General features: G+C 36.4%; 3 protein-coding genes across 3 annotated transcripts; 2 read left to right on the top strand and 1 right to left on the bottom strand.

Moving 5' to 3' along the window:
• The first annotated feature begins 1,826 nt into the window (after positions 1 to 1,826).
• LOC136388643 (olfactory receptor 8K3-like) lies at positions 1,827 to 2,786 on the top strand. The gene has a single exon (XM_066360466.1). The coding sequence runs from the start codon at positions 1,827 to 1,829 to the stop codon at positions 2,784 to 2,786; it is 960 nt and encodes a 319-aa protein (XP_066216563.1).
• A 5,002-nt stretch (positions 2,787 to 7,788) lies between these two features.
• LOC136388642 (olfactory receptor 8K3-like) lies at positions 7,789 to 8,832 on the top strand. The gene has a single exon (XM_066360465.1). It carries the CDS (start codon positions 7,789 to 7,791, stop codon positions 8,728 to 8,730), a length of 942 nt encoding a protein of 313 aa, XP_066216562.1. The 3' UTR covers positions 8,731 to 8,832.
• An 8,415-nt stretch (positions 8,833 to 17,247) lies between these two features.
• On the bottom strand, positions 17,248 to 18,186 carry OR5J2 (olfactory receptor family 5 subfamily J member 2). The gene has a single exon (XM_066360464.1). It carries the CDS (start codon positions 18,184 to 18,186, stop codon positions 17,248 to 17,250), a length of 939 nt encoding a protein of 312 aa, XP_066216561.1.
• Positions 18,187 to 18,536: the final 350 nt, after the last annotated feature.

The following is an 18,536-nucleotide window of genomic DNA, read 5'->3' as shown; positions in this document are numbered from 1 at the left end:
AGTACATGCAAGCCTTGGAAGAATCTTTGAAATGTTATCATGTTGTATATTGACTGACTAAATGCACATCTAATGAAGATTGGGAAACATATTAAAGTACACATAGATACAGATTTAAGTAAAAACAGTCACTACAAAAGTATAAATCAGAAATGTGTATTATGCCTAAAAAAATTAAGATTTCTTTTCCACTCTTTGTTTAATAACTCTTTCTAAAACTCTTTTGTACTCCTACTCAAAAATTACTGGGGTGTTTAAATATATATCTTGATGGATATTTTATTGATCTCTCATGGCAGAATTCATTTAACTATCATTTATTTTAGTGTTGAAGGCTGTATTTAGCGCAGGGAGGGAGACAAGGCCTCGGAATAATTTAGTGTCTCTGAACTCATAGGGAAGTTTTATATTGAAGGTTCAATGCTAAGCTCTTTCTATTGTATTTGTTACATATTTTGAGAATCTTGAGTAAAAACAAATTTAAGAGCTCAAAACCGGGTTACCTTTAATTTTCATATAAAATAATATAAACATAAATAAATCTATGTTAAAAAGAGTTTAGTGTTTCACTATCTCATATATATTCTCTCACATAAAGGACACTGGTATTTATTAGCATAGATTTTAAAAAGAGGACAGTTTTTTAAATTCTCATTCATTCCCTGAGAGTTATATTGTTTTTTATAGCTCCTAGCAAAATGCTCCTAAGTGTATATTGTCCCTTGAGAATTAAGTCAATGTTTCTGAACAAGCCCCACATATTCTGGTGTCTGTCTTTACAAATTTCCTTACTATGGATATTTCATAGAATTCAATTTTACAGTATGTGACCTTTTCACTTGGCATAATGTTTTAAAGGCTCATCCATGTTGTAAAATGTATCGATATTTCTTTCCTTTTACGGCTTATTAATATTTTATTGTATGAATACTCCACGTTTGCTATGTTTTTACACCAGTTGATGGACTTTGGGATTAATTCTACTTTTGACTGTAATGAATAATGCTGCTATAAAAGTTAACTTAATATTACTGAACATAAGTTTCTGTGTAAACCTCCAAAGTTTTTCATACTTTGAGGGTATATCTCTAAGAGTGGATTTTCTGGGTCATAATGGGAATTCTACGATTGGCTTATTGAGTAATCCTTAAAGTGTTTTCATAGTGATTATAACACTTTATACAACCTACAAAGATGTTCAAATGTTCTAATTTCTTCACACCTTTGCCAGCATTTGTAATACTTGATTTTTTGAAATAAGTATCCTAGGAGATATAAAATAATATCTCACTGTAACTTTAATGCATATTTATTTAATGACTAATGTTGTTGAACAACTTTTCATGTGCTTATCAACCACATGTATATTTTCTATAATAAATCTCTTTGCATTTTTAAAAACATGGGTTGTATACCTTTTGTCTTTTGAGTTTTGAGTCCTTTGTATATTGCATATACTAGAACCTTGCCAAATATATGATTTGCATATTTTTTACTTTGTGTGGGTCACCTTTTAATTATTTTATACTGTCCTTTTGTGCATAAAGTTTGCTTTATAATTTTTATGAAAGTCCAACTTATCTATTTTTAGTTTTGTTGTTTGTGCTTTTGGTGTCCAATCTAAAAAAAACTGTCAAGAGTTTCACTGAGCTTGAAAAGAGAGACTTGAGCTGCCAAGTATTAGAGTAGCCAATTAAAATCACAAACCATAAATGAAAGATTTAAGCCTTTCATCAATTCTAACAATGGTAATCTCAGTCATTGGTCATAAAATTTATTGATTAGTTTTATATTTATTCCCATTATAGGTTTCCTGAAAGGCCTGGATGGACAAACACAATCTAACAATGTTGAATGAGTTCATTCTAATGGGGATTACGGAACTTCCAGAGCTGCAGGCTCCATTATTTGGGTTCTTCCTTGTTGTTTACACGGTATCTGTGGTGGGTAACCTGGGCTTGATCATCCTCACCGAGATAGATTCCAGGCTACAGACACCCATGTACTTTTTCCTTAGACACTTGGCTTTCACTGATCTTGGTTATTCAACAACGATAGGACCTAAAATGTTAGTAGGTTTTCCTATAAGTCAACATACAATCTCCTATAATTGGTGTGCTACCCAACTCACTTTCTTCAGTGTATTTATCACAAGTGAATTTTTCATTCTGTCTGCAATGGCCTATGACCGCTATGTGGCCATCTGTAACCCTCTGCTCTACACAGTCATCATGTCACAAAGATTATGTCACTTGCTGGTGGCAGTACCTTACCTATACAGTATCTTGTTGTCTGTCCTGGTCATCATTAAAGTTTTCATTTCCTCATTTTGTGGGTATGTCATCAAACATTTCTATTGTGATATCCTGCCATTGATATCTTTGCTCTGCTCAGATACACATGAAATTAAATTGATCATTCTGATCTTTTCAGTTTTTAACCTGGTTTCATCTCTTCTGATAGTTCTTGTGTCCTACCTTCTGATCCTGGTTGTCATCATCAGGATGAACTCTGCAGAGGGCAGGCACAAGGCCTTTTCTACCTGTGGGTCTCACCTGACAGTCGTAGTCATATTCTATGGGACCTTATTCTTTATGTATGTGCAGCCCAAGTCCACACATTCGTTTGATACTGCTAAAATGACCTCTTTGTTTTACACGTTGGTTATACCTATGCTGAATCCCTTGATCTATAGTTTGAGGAACAAAGAGGTGAAAAATGCCCTAAAAAGAACTTGGAGAATGTGTCCAAATATTCTATTTAAAATTCACTGTAAGATACATTAGCGATACATTATATTAGTCAGTGCACACTGTAACTGTCATTGCTGTCACCTGTACTGTTATCTTCATACGATGGGCAAGAATATATGTCTGATAAGCCCAGAAATAAGCAATATTGTTCATTATTTTTAAACCAAAAATATATCACTAACAGATGGCTATTTTCTGCTCTTCAGATATTCACACCTACATTTAATTTCAAATCAGATTGGTGCCATTCATCACATGTGGTCCTTTCTTTTCCCTCTTCCACTAAACATATATTTTAAGAAAGCCAAGAATTCTGAAAACTAAATTCATAGATTTATCTGTAATGCCTAACATGATGAAAGGCATTAAAAAGAATTCATGATAGGTTTTATATAAATGTATTTATTCAAGGAAATAAACACTAGTTGTGATGTGAACAACTAAAATCTCTCTCTTTGTAGGGTTTAGAGAAAATATAGAGAATTGGAAGAATGAGTAGTGGGCAGTATAAAGAAAGGGAGCATTAAAATTATTTAAAGAAAATATTGTGAAAGTTTTCAAATATGATAAAATGTAAAATCTTTAGACTGAAGAAAAGTCACAAGTCCCAGATACAAGCAGCATATAGACAACTATGTAAAGGCACATCCTAATCAAATTTCTCACAGCTACTGATAGATAAAAACTTAAGCAGTAAATGAAAATGACTCTGTATACAAAGGAACAAAGAATTTATAGATGTAACATTGAAAGCATAATCTATAAACATATAGCTTGATAAACTGGACTTTATCAAAATCAGAACAACTAACCAATCTCACTCTTGGAACCTCATCTCAAGGGAATGAAACTTGTGTTATACAGTCATCTTTAAGTGAATGTTCAGGGATGCTTTATTCATCATAGTTGAAAACTAGAAAGACTCCACATGCCTTTTAGTGGCTGAATGGCTCTCAGAAAATTGTATCATTCATACCATGAAATACTACTCAGCAACAGCAGAGCACCAAATTACTTATAAACACGAAAGCACAAATGAATCTCAAGAGAACTGGGTTGAGCAAAAAAAGCCAAACCCCAAATATTGCAATTGGTATAATATTATTGGTAAAACATTCTTCAGATGAGAGTAATACAGTGATGAAATCAGATTAGTGATTGCCAAGGGTTTAAAACAGTGGCAGAGGTGAAGAAAGTGGGCATAGTACCCTGGAAACCCTGATATTTTTTTTTACTTTCTTTCTTTTGTTATACAAGTGCCTGATTTAAGCTCTGATTGCCCTAGATCCTTCTTCTCCTCTCTCTCCTCCTCTCTATCCTTCTCTTCCCTTTCTATCCATTCCCTTCCTCTGTGTTCCCTTCCCTTCTCTCCCCACCCAATCCTAGGACCTAGCTCTGTGGTCCGTTGGCAATGTAATTTTCAGGTCTTGTAAATAATAAACCTGTGTATTTCAAAGTTTCCTGGATGTTATTGCGGAAAGCCGTCTTGCGATCATAAAAAGCACAAGGGCTGATCCAGCCATATCTTGATTATTAGTAGGTTTGCACCAGTACAAAATGTGTCGCTATAATAGGGTTAACTGTAGGACACTTGGTGGCAATGGAATAGCTCTGTATTGTAGTAGGTTTGCACAGAACATAATAACTGAAATGGTGCAATAAGCTGTAAAGAGAACAGACAGATGATGAAAACCCTGAAATAAGAAGTAATAGTAACTAATTTATGTCCCTGAGGGGGAAAAATAACTACAAGTACTTTGTAACAGTAAAATGCTTGTTTCTTACTTTAAATTATTTAATCCTGCAATGGCTTCTGCTTTGTCTTGCATAGGGACATGCTAATTATTAGAGGAATTCTGTTTGAGGCCCCTCCCATTTTTCCTTCTCTTGCTGTGAAAGAGACCCAAACTCTCTACTTTCTTAAAATGGATTTGAGGATTAGGGCTCCTGTCTTCTCAATTGGTGGTTCAGAACCTTCTTGATCAACAAAACTTTCTTTACTACAAACTGATGTTTTGTTTTGGCCTTTTGAAATGTTGGGCACAAGGACTTTGAATCAGTATACAATATGAGCAACCAATCAAGGAAGCAACATACTATTTTAATTTCTTAACAGTTTTAAAATAGCCAGACATTTTTTAAAGATTTCTACGCTGTCACTCATTCAAGGAGACCACTGTGTAAATGCAGACTCCTGATGGGCATGCCTTTTGATACAAAATTCCTGTGTGGTATAAAAGGAAACTTAACCAAGAATAAAAAATAAAAGAAAGAAAGGAAGATGGAAGGAAGGGAGGAAGGAAGGAAGGAAGGAAGGAAGGAAGGAAGGAAGGAAGGAAGGAAGGAAGGAAGGAAGGAAAGGAGGGAGGAAGAGAGAGAAGGAAGGAGGAAAATATGGTAAATTCAAATTGTCCATGACAATTAAATGACAACCTCCAGATATTTAATTGTGCTATTAAATACTATAGAGACAATCAGCAAATTACTTGGCATTTCCTCAGGGATAGTCTCAGATTGTGAAAAAAAATCCATAAATTGTTCTCACTGAGCCATGTAAGAAACACATGAAGGAGACAAAAGAGAGGCTTCATTACAGGTAAAAAGATAGAACATTTCCTGTGGTGTCTTATGTTACCGATGTTGACAGAATTTCAGTGACATACACAAATTTTGTTAAATCAATGACAAAGCTCTAGCAAAACGTTTCCACTGGTGCTTTAGTTTTTTGTTTGTTTGCTTTGGCTTTCCACTATCACTGCCATGATGCCTGAGCAGCAATAGGATCCCTCTTCTTATTTCATCGTATTAATGTTTTTGAGTATTTTCACATGGGTTGATGGACTAAATGTTCAAAAGCTTCTTTGAAATATCATCATGCTATTGCTTGCCACATATTTGTTTTATATGAATAATTATGTCTGTAATGCAGAGCAAAAATGAGTGCAAATGAAACATAACTAAAGAGATATGAATTTTTAAAAATTGGCAAAATTGTTAAGCTGCAGGACTTCAATTTATGACCTTGATGTCCTTTCACATTTGTAGTCATTTAGTGGTTCTGCGTTCTTGATATAGTTTAATATTTAATAATTATTTAAATAAATGTATAAATAAGATTCTTTGCACTTGACGCTGAGATGTGAAAGGCATTATGTGAGTATTAGGAGACTTTTAAGCACCTTAGTTTTATGACAATGACAAAATATTCCATGTATTTTTAATTTCAAGTGGAACCTGACAGAAAGCAGATATAATTATCTTAAACAGTATAAGTTTTATAAAATAATAAGTTAGTATTCAACAAAGATGTCAAACTATGACATACAGTTTGATTCTCTCTCCAAAACACTAAATCTTTTGAGAAACACACACACACACACACACACACACACACACACACACACACACACACACACTTCTATCTTTCCTTACCATAGAGAAAAATTAAGCTTAGTAAGTCCATATTACCTTTCATATTACCTTTCATATTTGCAAATCAAAACATACAAAAAAACAGGATTTCTACTGCTTCTTGTTAAATTTACTGAAGATATTTTCTAAAGCTACTATCCACTGATGCACATTGCGTAGTTCAGATATGACAAGCATGTTCATGAAAGCAGGGTAGTCTATCAGGAGGTCACAAAGTAATCAGCAATATTTTAGGTGATTTAAATACAAATTTCATGTAATCACTTTTATATTAACATTTTAAAGTGATGTTTTTATTTTTTAGACCATTCAGATATTGCTGTCACTGTTATTTTTATTGTAACCAGAATGATTTCCATTTTTTTAAAGGAAGCATTGATGCTCACACTACTTTACATCTAATAATTCTTGTATCTTAATCTGCCAGTCACCACTTGCTTTGGTATATTCGTACTCTGTGTATTATTAGAGGCATTCAGGTATATTGTTATTTGATTATATAAAATGTTTATATGTGTTTTGTATTATATCATAGTTTAAAGGCACTCCTGTGCCCCTATGATGAGGAAGAATTTAAAACAATAAGAATCTATGGATGGCTTATCTTTAGTGTACTTTATTTCACCTTTATATTATTGTGTAACATAGTGACTTTAAACTGTTTTAATAGATGCACACACCTTTAAACCTACATTATAGAGTATAGTATTTACTGTTTTAACCTATATCACTGTAAGCATAAGGAGTGTGTGTTGAAGTAGTGGGTTCTATACATTTTTGAAATTTGTGGTTTAAAATTTTTATTATAATTATTATTTAATTGTATAATGCAATTTATTACAGTTAGTATATGTAATAAGTCATATTATTAAATGTAATTTATGTGTCAATATGTGATTACAATTATATAAATGATTAAAGAAAACTTTAAAGAATAGCATAATAATTTATACAACACCCAAATTTTTTTATGTAATTTTAACTTTTTTTATATTTGTTTCACATATCTATGTCTTCATATCTATATCTATATCTATATCTATATATTTATATGTATTTATATCTATATGTATCTATCTATGTAGATATGTGTGTATATCCATCTACCTATTTGTCTATCTATCATCTCTCTATCTAACATCTATCTATCTATCTACCAATCATCTATCTATCTTTATCACATATTTATCTATACTATACTATTTCTCAACATTGGCACTGTTGATATTTTGGACTGGATATGAGTATTGTAGGATGTTTAAAAGCACAACTGACTTCTAATCCTACACACCAGTTGTATCCTACCTATAAGTTGTAACAACCAAAATGTCTTCTAGACATTGACCAATGCTCACTGCTTAGTAAAATCACCTCCACTTGAGACCTACTCTCTCTGTCTCTTGCTCTATTTATGAATATTTTTTGTTGTGGAACATAGACCTGTTCTTATAGATTCTATATAAATTGGAAAGTTTGGATGTTTCTTATTTATATGAGCTTTGCATACTAAAAATATGCCAGGCATAATATATATAATCTGTTGATTATGCTGATGTCTCTTTCCAGGAGTGTGTGTTGAATGTATCTTTCCTGAAAAATCTGCATGGAAACACAAAATCTAACAGTGTTAAATGAATTTATTCTCACGGGAATCACAGACCACCCTGAGCTGCAGACTCCGTTATTTGGGCTCTTTCTCGTCATCTATGTGATCTCAGTGGTGGGCAACTTGGGCATGGTCATCCTCACCATGGTGGACTCTAGACTCCAAACACCCATGTACTTCTTTCTCAGACACCTGGCTGTCACTGATCTTGGTTATTCAACAACTGTAGGACCTAAAATGTTAGTAAGTTTTGTTGTGGATCAAAACACCATCTCTTATTATTTCTGTGCTATACAACTAGCTTTCTTCCTTGTGTTCATTATTAGCGAACTTTTTATTCTCTCTGCAATGTCCTATGACCGCTATGTGGCCATCTGTAATCCTCTGCTCTACCCAGTCATCATGTCACAAAGGACATGTCAGCTGCTGGTGGCTATCCCCTATCTCTACAGCACATTTGTTTCTCTTCTAGTCACCATAAAGATTTTTAATTTATCTTTTTGTGGCTACAATGTTGTCAGTCACTTCTACTGTGACAGTCTCCCCTTGTTATCTTTGCTCTGCTCAAATACGCATGAAATTGGAATGATTATTCTGATATTAGCCGGGTTTGATTTGATCTCATCCCTTCTGATAGTTCTTGTGTCTTACCTGCTCATCCTTGAATCCATTCTCAGGATGAACTCTGCGGAGGGTCGGCAGAAGGCTTTTTCTACTTGTGGATCCCACCTGACGGTGGTCATAGTATTCTATGGGACACTGATATTTATGTATGTGCAACCTGAATCCAGTCATTCTTTTGACAGTGATAAAGTGGCTTCCATAGTTTACACCCTCATTATTCCCCTGTTGAATCCCATGATCTATAGCTTGAGGAACAAAGATGTAAAATGTGCACTACAAAGGGTATGGAAAAAACTGTGTAATACTCTCTCTTAAGGTTTCGATGCAATGCAATTCCTATAAACTAAATATGAACTTTAAATTTTGTTATATGTGCTTCCAAGTAAAACAACAAACAGAAATAAGTTCAACATATATTTATCTACTATTTTATAGATGCCGTGCACTTCTAATTCTTGTAAATGGGTTAATGAACAATATAGTCAAAATATTTACCTTTTTTGAGGGGAAGGATGAACTACATACTTAAATTACATAAGTGTTATAGTATAGAAGAATGTATTAGGTATTTATAGACAAAAAGAAAGCTGTCAAGGATTATGATTCTTTTTTCATCAATTAGAATAGAATCACAGCATGTGTATGTGTGAGTGTGATTATGTGTGTATGTGTGTGTGTATGGCCTTTTCTTTAGTTTTAGCCTTCATACTCTTCCCTGGTATGATTAAGGATGTACTTACTAATGGCTGTGTTATATCTGATGATTTGAAGTACTCAGTCATATTACTTTGCTCAAATACGCCTTCTAAACATTGGGATCCCATTTTTTCCTCATCATTGCTTCTCTTCCATATTTGAGTCTATTAACTGAACATACTTTGTAATTCAGCAATCAATAGGCTCTGATTGGCACCTAACTTTGTCTTAATTTCTCCATTTTGTTGATATCAGAGGGTACTCAAATGAAGAGAAATTTCTGAGGCCATACAGAAGCTCCTAGGTTGGTACTGTTTTCCCCCCAATTAGTTATTCTTGATTAATAACTGGTTGTTTGGTTTTTGAGATTGTAGTATTTCCTTATCTTTTTGAAAAAAGCAATTATCCATGTTTAAAAGTTATTGTTTGTCTTTGCATAATCCCTTCATCTTTTTCACTAAGGTCTCAACCCCCTACAAACAATGGAATGTGGATTTCAAGAGGGAAAGAGGGGTGGAGCGAAGTAGAAGAGGGTAAAGGGAAGGTAAATGGTGATGGAAGGAGACTTGAATTTAGGTGGCAAACACAATATACAATATGCACATGATGTATTATAAAATTGTATTCCTGAAACCTATATAATTTTATTAACTAATATCACTGTAATAAATTCAACTTTAAAAAGTTATTTTTGTATCCTTGAGTATGAGGACTATCCTATGATAAATTAATTATGCTACCTCTCTTTACACAGATTGATGTTTTTCAATTTTAATCAATATTGAGTATGCACTGTGTTTTAATTGACTTTTATTATTTAAAAACTTTGATTTGTTATCTTGATTGTGGGGAACAAAGGAAGAAATCCTGGGTTTTTTTGCACAATGTTATATATAATTCTAATATTAATGAGGCCTGATACATGACAAGGACATAGTTATCTCACCTTTTGTACATAGTTGCTCCATGTCACGCTCCACATTTCCCATGTACTCACTTTTCTTTTTTAGTATCTTTTTGTTTACTTTTATTCTTCTTAATATTTCTTGGATTTTATTAAAGCTATTTGTCTACACTATTTGCTTTGTTCACTATTATTGCAATAATAGCTTATGTTTAGGTAATGAACATTTCATTAAAATACTTCATTGGAATCAAATATAAAAAGTGCATCAAACAAAGCAACAAAGATGTTCTTCAGTAGGTGGATGGGCAAATAGCCTCTTGTACATCCAGACAATGTTATTTTATTCAGCACAAAAAAGAAATGAGCTATAAAGCCATGAAAAGATGTAGTAGAAACTGAAATGCATGTTACTATGTGAAAAAATAGTCCAAAAGTCTACATATTGCATGATTCCACCGATGTGACATTCTGAAAAAAGCAAAACTATGAAAATAGTAAAAAAAATTAGCAGTTGTCAGGGGTTAAGTAAGGCATAGGGAAGGATGAACAGAAAGATCTCAGAGGATTTTTAGAATAGTGAAAAAACTTTGTAAGAAGCTAATTGTGAATATAATTCATTATGTATTTGTTCAAACCCATAGAATGTACACCACAGAAGTGAACCCAATGTAAACTATAGAGTTTGGCTGAAAATGACCTGCTAGTGTAGGTTCATGGATTGTAACAAATGTACTACTTTGTTAGATGCTGTTGAGATAATAGGATAGGGGAAACTATGCATGTGTGGGTCAGGGGATATTTAGGAAATCTCTGTAACCTCCATTTTTCTGAGAACATAAAACTTCTCTAAAACATAAACTTTTAAAATATAAAACCATATATGATATAGTGGCATCTGAGTATAAATATCAATGTGTTAATGCAGTTAAAAGGAATCTTTAAGATGGTTATTATTACTAGCAAGTAATAATATCTCACATTTTGATCATTCTTCATGTCTTGGTTAATTTTATTATTATAAAAACTCTGTAAGACGGGCACTAATAAAATATCTATTTTTCAGGTTATGAAAGGGTGATTCAGAAAGGTTAAGAACATAGAGTCCACTAAGGTATTAGTTGTTAGAACCAGATTTCAAACCAGGTAATCAAATTCATACTCAAGACTCTATGCTCTTAACAAGGTCCCTAAATTGTCTATTAATATCATTATTATGCTTCGCTGATGTCATCCCAGAGACAACAGGGAGTAAAACCTTACTTTGGCAGATATAAGAATAGAAGAGGAGAAATAGAAGAAAGATTCAAAAAACAGTGAAAGCCATGTTTGGCACAGAAAATGAACTCAAGAGAGATATAATTATTCAATTATAAATAAATAAATTGACACATATAAATATAAATTAATCAGTTTCTTTTTTAAGGAGGGATTTTGCTCAAATACAAAGCCAAAACAAAGAGAAGGCAGCACATAGTCTACAAAATGACGTTTAAGGAGAAACAATAAAAAAGTTTAAATGTCTATTGCTAATGATTTGTAGAAGGAATTCTAGGGACAATATAAGAAATAATGTTCTTTCAAAAAAGAGAGGTCTGTAGGGAGAAATATTCATTTTCCATTACCTTCTTCTCCTCAGACTTGAAAGAACCTTTCTATGTGCACTTCATCCATTTGGGAAATCAATGTAAGGGCAAGAAAATAATATTGACTCTGATATTGTTGAGCTACTGAACCAATAAATGCCATGAGGCCCAGCATGTAATCATTTTTTATTTATAAGTAGGCCCCTTTTCTTGAGCCAGGATTTGTTTAGTGACCTACCACATGCATGGGGAAAACATTCCTAAGTGATACAGTGAAAAATGGTAGGGCACCACAAGCAGCTGCAAAAGCTGGGCACCATGTTATTTTAGGATGTGCCATTCACATAAATGAAGACGTGAAAAACTCTTTCACAAAGATATACAATTTATAGAGTCTTGTCCTGATCCATGTAAACACACAACAGTCTATCACAGTGATAAGACTGATAAAGGGAATAACATATCTCCAGAAATATTTATTAACCCTATGAGGTGAAACTCCACTAATCAATCTATACAGTTTGTTATGGAAAGAGCTCCTGAAATATGAGAAAGAAAGAGGGAGAGAGAGAAAGAGAGAGAGAGAGAGAGAAAGAGAGAGTGAGAGAGATGAGAGAGATTACTAATTGGGAGGTATAAATATGAAAGTTGAATATTATTATCTTTAGAATAAGAAATGATTTGTGATTCATTTAACTTTTAATGAGTCACAATAATCATAATATTCCCAAATGCCAAATTGCATTTGTATATGGGTTTTTTTAGTTGGAGAAAAGAACCATTGCATTACCTGGGAGACATATTTCTAACTCTATATCATCTCTATCTCTATTTTTAATATATATATATGGATTCCCTGGAGAAATTGTAACCAGTAAAGAACTGAACTGTAAAGGTGTGGGTGGAGTACAGAGTTCATTCCTAGCAGCTGTGGCTGATGCAATGCTGTGAGAATACTCCAACTCCCAGAACCCTCCTGGGCATACCCAGGAAGGAAGCTTGCCCACTATAAGGAAGTGACTTAGCGCCAACCACGCAGCTCCCTGATCTTTTCAGCCATTGGCTATGTAGGACACGCTGTAACATCCTATAGGCTGAACCCATGTATATAAGCTAGCTTACTTCCTGAATAAAGTGGATCTGTGTCACTGAATCTGGTCCCTGGAGTCGGGTCTTTGCGTCTCCATCGTCCTCACCCCCGGCAGGACTTGTTCACAACTGGCGCCCAATGTTGGTCAGGGACCTAACCGGCATCCAAGGGAAGGATGAGTGACCCTCTGCAATGGAAAACCTTCTCCCCCACTCTCAAGCCCAGCAGGCTTGAGCCCTGCACGCCCTTTTGCAGAGTAGGCGAGTTGAAGTTTGTGAAAAGGATCTCTGTACTTACTGGGAGATTCTCTCTGGTCTCAATCCCTGGACTGAGGATGCACCCCTGGGACCTGGATACTTGGGACTGAGCTCTGCGCAACGCATTCATTCGGCCAAGGTGCATGAGGGATGGGCCTTCCCTCTCGGCCTCACTCCTGCCTTATTGGCAATACATGCCTGCCTGACCAGTGCTCCTACTGGGGACCCTCCACTGGTCCCTAAGGTCCTACAGGCTACTCCTCTTTTAGAGGAGCCCCTTCCTTCCTATTCTCCCCCCTCCACTGAGGAGAAAAGTAGTTTAGCCACCGAGTTTGACAAAATCGCAGCTGGTTGTGCAGAAAAGAAACAACCGAATTGCTAATTGCGCCATCAGCTCTGCCTTTGGAAAAAGCAGAAGTTGCTATTTCCTCATTCCCTGCTGGGGCTCAGTGCCCCACCCCAGCCTCTCAGATGCCATTTTCTACCCCAGCTTTAACTCCAACATGTGTTCCCACTGCAGACCCATGGGCCAGCCTGTATGCCCCCATGTGTCTTTTTTCTTTCTGTCTTGTCTACTTTTCTGTATCTCTCGTGCTCTCTCTCTCTCCCCCGCCGCTCTCTCTGAAATGACGCTGGAAGGACCCAGCCATGGCACAGTGGCGGGGATCACACCCTCTTCTAACACAGGGGAGAGGTTATGCTTGTGTTTTTCAGCCAATTTGGAACCCCCCAACCTGCTTGACAGGGTTTCTTCGGCACCCACTAGTGCTTCAGTCTTCACCTGTCCAAAGCCACAGCCCTGGCCTTCTCCACACTGACTACATCTGAGGGGAGGAGGTCCTCAGCACTCCAGAAGAAGACCTCTCAGCCAGCGTGTGCGCCCCATCACCTAGGGGAATGTGCAGGCTTTGGCTGGGTGGGCCCAGAGAATTGCCGCTGACAGACTCCCAGGCCTTGGTGCTCTATTCTTGCTTATGTGTGCTTCAGTGACTGCTGACTCCCAGATGCAAGTGGTGGCAGCCTGGGGCTCGAGGCCAGCAGTGTGAGCTGGTGTTTCCAGTTCATCTTTGGAGGATGAGGAGAATTGGGCCGGAGTGCGATTTGCAGACTCCAGAAGGTAAACAGTGGCAGCTGCGGTGGGAGGATGAATGGAAGTGTTGGAAGGCAGGCTTGCATCACTTAGTGGCTGCTGGAATGGCAGGAAGTGCTGGTGGGTTTGCTGACATTTTGGGACATAGGAGTGGTGCCATCATGCTCTCCAGAGCAGAGATGGAAATGCTGGCTGCCATTGCCATGTGCTCCTCTTTGGGACAGTGTAAGACCTGCCAGGATGGCAGAGATGAGGGGGGTTGCTGAGGCATCATATGTGTGGACTGATTTCTTGGACTATGACTGAAGTGGGCACTGGCTCCTTTGTTGGATGGACTTATGGATTTTGGACAATGTAAAATACCCTGATGGGGGTGGTGGATGGCTTTTCTGGAGGCCCTTCCCCTGTCCTGGGAAGCTTTTCCCACAGCTAGAAAGAAGGCTGAGGACATTTTGAGCTTTTGGCAAAGTGCTCAGAGACTGATGAAGTGTTCCTCTGTAACTGTTGAAATTGTATGATTTGTCATATTGTTGTAATTTGTGTAATGTGCCTTGCAACCATATGCAGTACACAGCCCATGGCAAGCCATCCGTTCTGTGTTTGGATGCTGGGACCTTTGTGGGAAGGGGGTGTGCGTGGACCTACATCCATTTTTTACAATCAAAATGGAACTGTGTTTAATGGCACCTAGAAAGTCTCTGTAGCACAATGGGAGGGAAATGACATCCCGACCCCTAGGAGCAATCCCCTGTTTAAGACCCCCATTCTATTTCCTAACTAGTCAAACATTACAGAAGCTTGTCTCATTCTTTAATCCAGTTAATCTATTAACATATAGTATAATAGGTATTATAGTTGTTTTAGTTCTACTAGGGTTCCATTGCAGAATGCATAGCATTCAGAAGCTACAACAACAGCAAGCTGTCATTCATCAAGTCCAATTGGCCTTAATTAAAAGAGAAAGGGGAGATGTGGGTGGAGTGCAGAGCACATTCCTAACAGCTGTGGCTGATGCAATGCTGTGAGAATACTCCAGCTCCCAGAACCCTCCTGGGCATACACAGGAAGGAAGCTTGCCAGCTATAAGGAAGTGACTTAGCGCCAACCACGCAGCTCCCTGATCTTTTCAGCCATTGGCTATGTAGGACATGCTGAAACATCCTATTGGCTGAACCCATGTATGTAAGCAAGCTTACTTCCTGAATAAAGTGGATCTGCATCACTGAACCTGGTCCCTGGAGTCGGGTCTTTGCATCTCTGTTGTCCTTACCCCCGGCAGGACTTGTCCACATAAAGGAATGTTGTAAGGTAGAGAGATCTCAGAAATCATACAACAGGAGGAGCTATATTCTAACATTTAGTATATGAGTGGAACACCCAATTAGGGCCATGCCATTCATAAAGTCATCTGGTATTTCTTTAATTCCTTGCTCTGTCATTTAATGAAATTCAGTTCCATTTTGGTATAAAGGTAAACTCTCAGCAACTAAAATTAGAAAGAAACTTTCTAAAAATTCATGAAAGCCATCTACAATAAAACTTACAGCAAACACCATATTTAATCATGAAAGAATAAATGTCTTCTTACTAAAACTGAAGAAATGATTATTTTTTCTCACCATAACTATCATATATCAGAATGAAGAACTCAGCCTGTATGATAAGATGAAAAGAATAAATAAAAATATATAAAGATTTAAAAAATAAATAAAATGGGCTCTATTTGAAGATGACATGATGGTTTATGTAAAAAACTGTCAATTACTATAACTAATAATTGAATATAACAAAGTCACAATATGCAAGACCAACAAACAAATTCTACTGCACTTTAAATAAATATATAATTTATTTCTCTGAAACAAAAACACCATAAAATATAGGTAAATCTAAAAAAAAGTTGACTCATTAAATCACCGATTTATTACAAAGGATATCAAAAAATACGAATCAACAGCCAGATGAAGAGATACAAAACTAAGTTCCAAGTGCAAGAGCTTCTGTCCTTGAGTTTGAGACCCAGAGGGTAGCACATGAAAGCATTCTGGTTCACCAACCTGGATCCCTTTCACAGCATCTCTTTTTTGGGTTTTTACTGAGGCTTCATTCCATAGCCCCCCAATAAGTAATTGGCCTTTGGTGACTCATTCAACCTCCAGTTCTCTCCCCTTCCTGGAAATTGGGGGATAAGACTGAAAGTTCCAACCACTAATTCCTGCTCAGTTCCCATGACAACCAGCCTCCAAATATATATGCTTTACCAAAGTTACCTCAGTAATATAACAAAAGACACCACCTAGGCTCTTGTCAGTTGGGAAATCTGCCCAAGTTTATTGCGTGTATTAATGAGGTAATTATTTCACATAACCATGACCCAGTGACCAGCCCTGCATACTTCCTGTTAGGGCCACACTGTAAAGCAAAAGATTTACTATAGCATATAACCATCATATGCCATTACCATCAGCAAGCAACCTTCTGTGGTAACAAGCACCCCACAACACAATTGCTGGCCCATGCAAGCCAAAACAGAGATGGTTCCCTTCACAACCACGAGATTTATCAGCATTTTGGGTGGTGAAGGGTTTTAGAAGCTATGCCTGAAACCAGGACTAAGACCAAATATATGTTTCTTATTATGAATTGCAATCTTATAACCACTCTTTAGTTAAAATATAAGTCAATAAAGACAAAATTTAGCTATAGAATAACTGTATTTTTGGAAATCTGAGAACCAATTGCTTTTTTCTTTGTAAGTACCCCATTTTTATAACCTTAAATGAAAATAGTATTTATACAATTGTTTTCTCCGGATCACAGAAAAATATAAATGTAATATTGAATTTTGTATTGATTTAGAGATTAACAACCTAGACTATCAGAAGACTTGTTTCTGTGTGGCAGCTACATGAATTAAACAACTTTCCCTTTCTGGTTGCCTCCTCATATGACAAGTAAGTGTGTAGAATAAAACACCCTGCAGAGGGATGCTTGGGGCAGCAGGGGTACCACTCTGTAAAGAACATGGTTTTCTGGGCACTTTATTGTACATCTGTAACTGGTGTGGAATGGTATTCAATGTAGACCATAGTTGAAAATTTATAAAAATAAAAGAAAAAGAAAAACTCTATTTTTAGAAGCTTTACATTCATTGAATTATTAAAAGTGAGACCCAACTGAGAGTCTGGTAAGTTTACAATTATTTAAAATTAACAGGAGAAATGTTTCATTTCTAGGGTTCTTTTTACAGCATTCTTTACCTCTTTGTTTCTCAGACTGTAAATCAGTGGGTTTAACATGGGAATCACTAGTGTGTAGAACACAGAAACTACTTTCTCCTGTTCTACAGAATACTGGGAACTTGGCTGGATATAATTAAAGCTTAAGGTACCATAGAATATCGTCACTGCAGTCAGGTGAGAGGCACAGGTGGAAAAGGCTTTCTGTCTGCCTGCAGCTGAGCGGATCTTCAAGATAGCAAGCACAATGAACAGGTAGGAAATCATCACAACCAAGAAGGTGGCTATGGCAATGACTCCAGAGAAGGTTAAGAGCAACAACTCATTCATCGAGGTTTCAGAACATGACAGCTTTAGGAGTGAGGGAATATCACAGAAGAAGTGGTTAACAACATTCAACCTACAGAAGGACAGTCGACCCAAGCTTATTGTGTGTACTAGTGAGTTAATTATTCCACATATCCATGACCCAACAACCAGTCCAACACACTTCCCCTCAGACATGGCCACCCTGTAAAGCAAAGGATTTGCAATAGCCACATAACGATCATAGGCCATCACTGAGAGCAAGCAGCCTTCTGTGGTAACAAACACCCCAAAACACAAGTGCTGGACCATGCAAGCCAAAAAGGAGATGGTTCCCTTCACAACCAAGAGGTTTACCAACAATTTGGGTGCAATGGCAGATGCAAAGCATGCATCTACCAAAGCAAGGCAGCTGAGGAAGAAGTACATGGGTGTGTGGAGCATGGGAGTGATTCGGATTAAGAAGATCATGCCCAGGTTCCCCACCAAGGCAATGGCAAAAACCACCAGGAACAGCACAAAAAGCACAACTTTCAGGTGAGCATCATTTGTCAATCCCAAAAGAATAAACTCAGTCACAACTGTGAAATTCTTTCCAGCCATTCGTTTATTTCTTTTTACAAGATCTGTTGTGAATAAAGACACAGAGGTTAGAATTTGTTCGGGAAAAATACGTATAAGTATAAATTCACAGACAATTATTAATGTCAGTCTTTGAATAAAAATTACTGCTTTTTTGAACCTGAGATGTTTCATCCATAAAACTAGCAAGGGGACTAAGCGGTCTCCAATTTCATTTTAGCAATGTTGTTTTATATGATTATAATTCCATAGCAACCAATATGTGAAAAACAGTTTGTGTCTCACAGTTTCAGTCTGCCTCTAAAATGTCCACTTCAAAACCAAAGTTATACTAGCACTAAAAGATACTATGATCACTGAAATTAATAGCA

The sequence above is a fragment of the Saccopteryx leptura genome, chromosome 1 (assembly GCF_036850995.1).
Source record: "Saccopteryx leptura isolate mSacLep1 chromosome 1, mSacLep1_pri_phased_curated, whole genome shotgun sequence".
In the NCBI taxonomy this organism is placed as follows: Eukaryota; Metazoa; Chordata; class Mammalia; order Chiroptera; family Emballonuridae; genus Saccopteryx; species Saccopteryx leptura.
This window is presented reverse-complemented; position numbering and strand designations above follow the sequence as displayed.

What these genes read in the sequence shown, in the direction of transcription:
- LOC136388642 (XM_066360465.1), top strand. Translation starts at nt 7,789, where the DNA reads ATGGAAACACAAAATCTAACAGTGTTAAATGAATTTATTCTCACGGGA.
- LOC136388643 (XM_066360466.1), top strand. Translation starts at nt 1,827, where the DNA reads ATGGACAAACACAATCTAACAATGTTGAATGAGTTCATTCTAATGGGG.
- OR5J2 (XM_066360464.1), bottom strand. Translation starts at nt 18,186, where the DNA reads ATGGCTGGAAAGAATTTCACAGTTGTGACTGAGTTTATTCTTTTGGGA.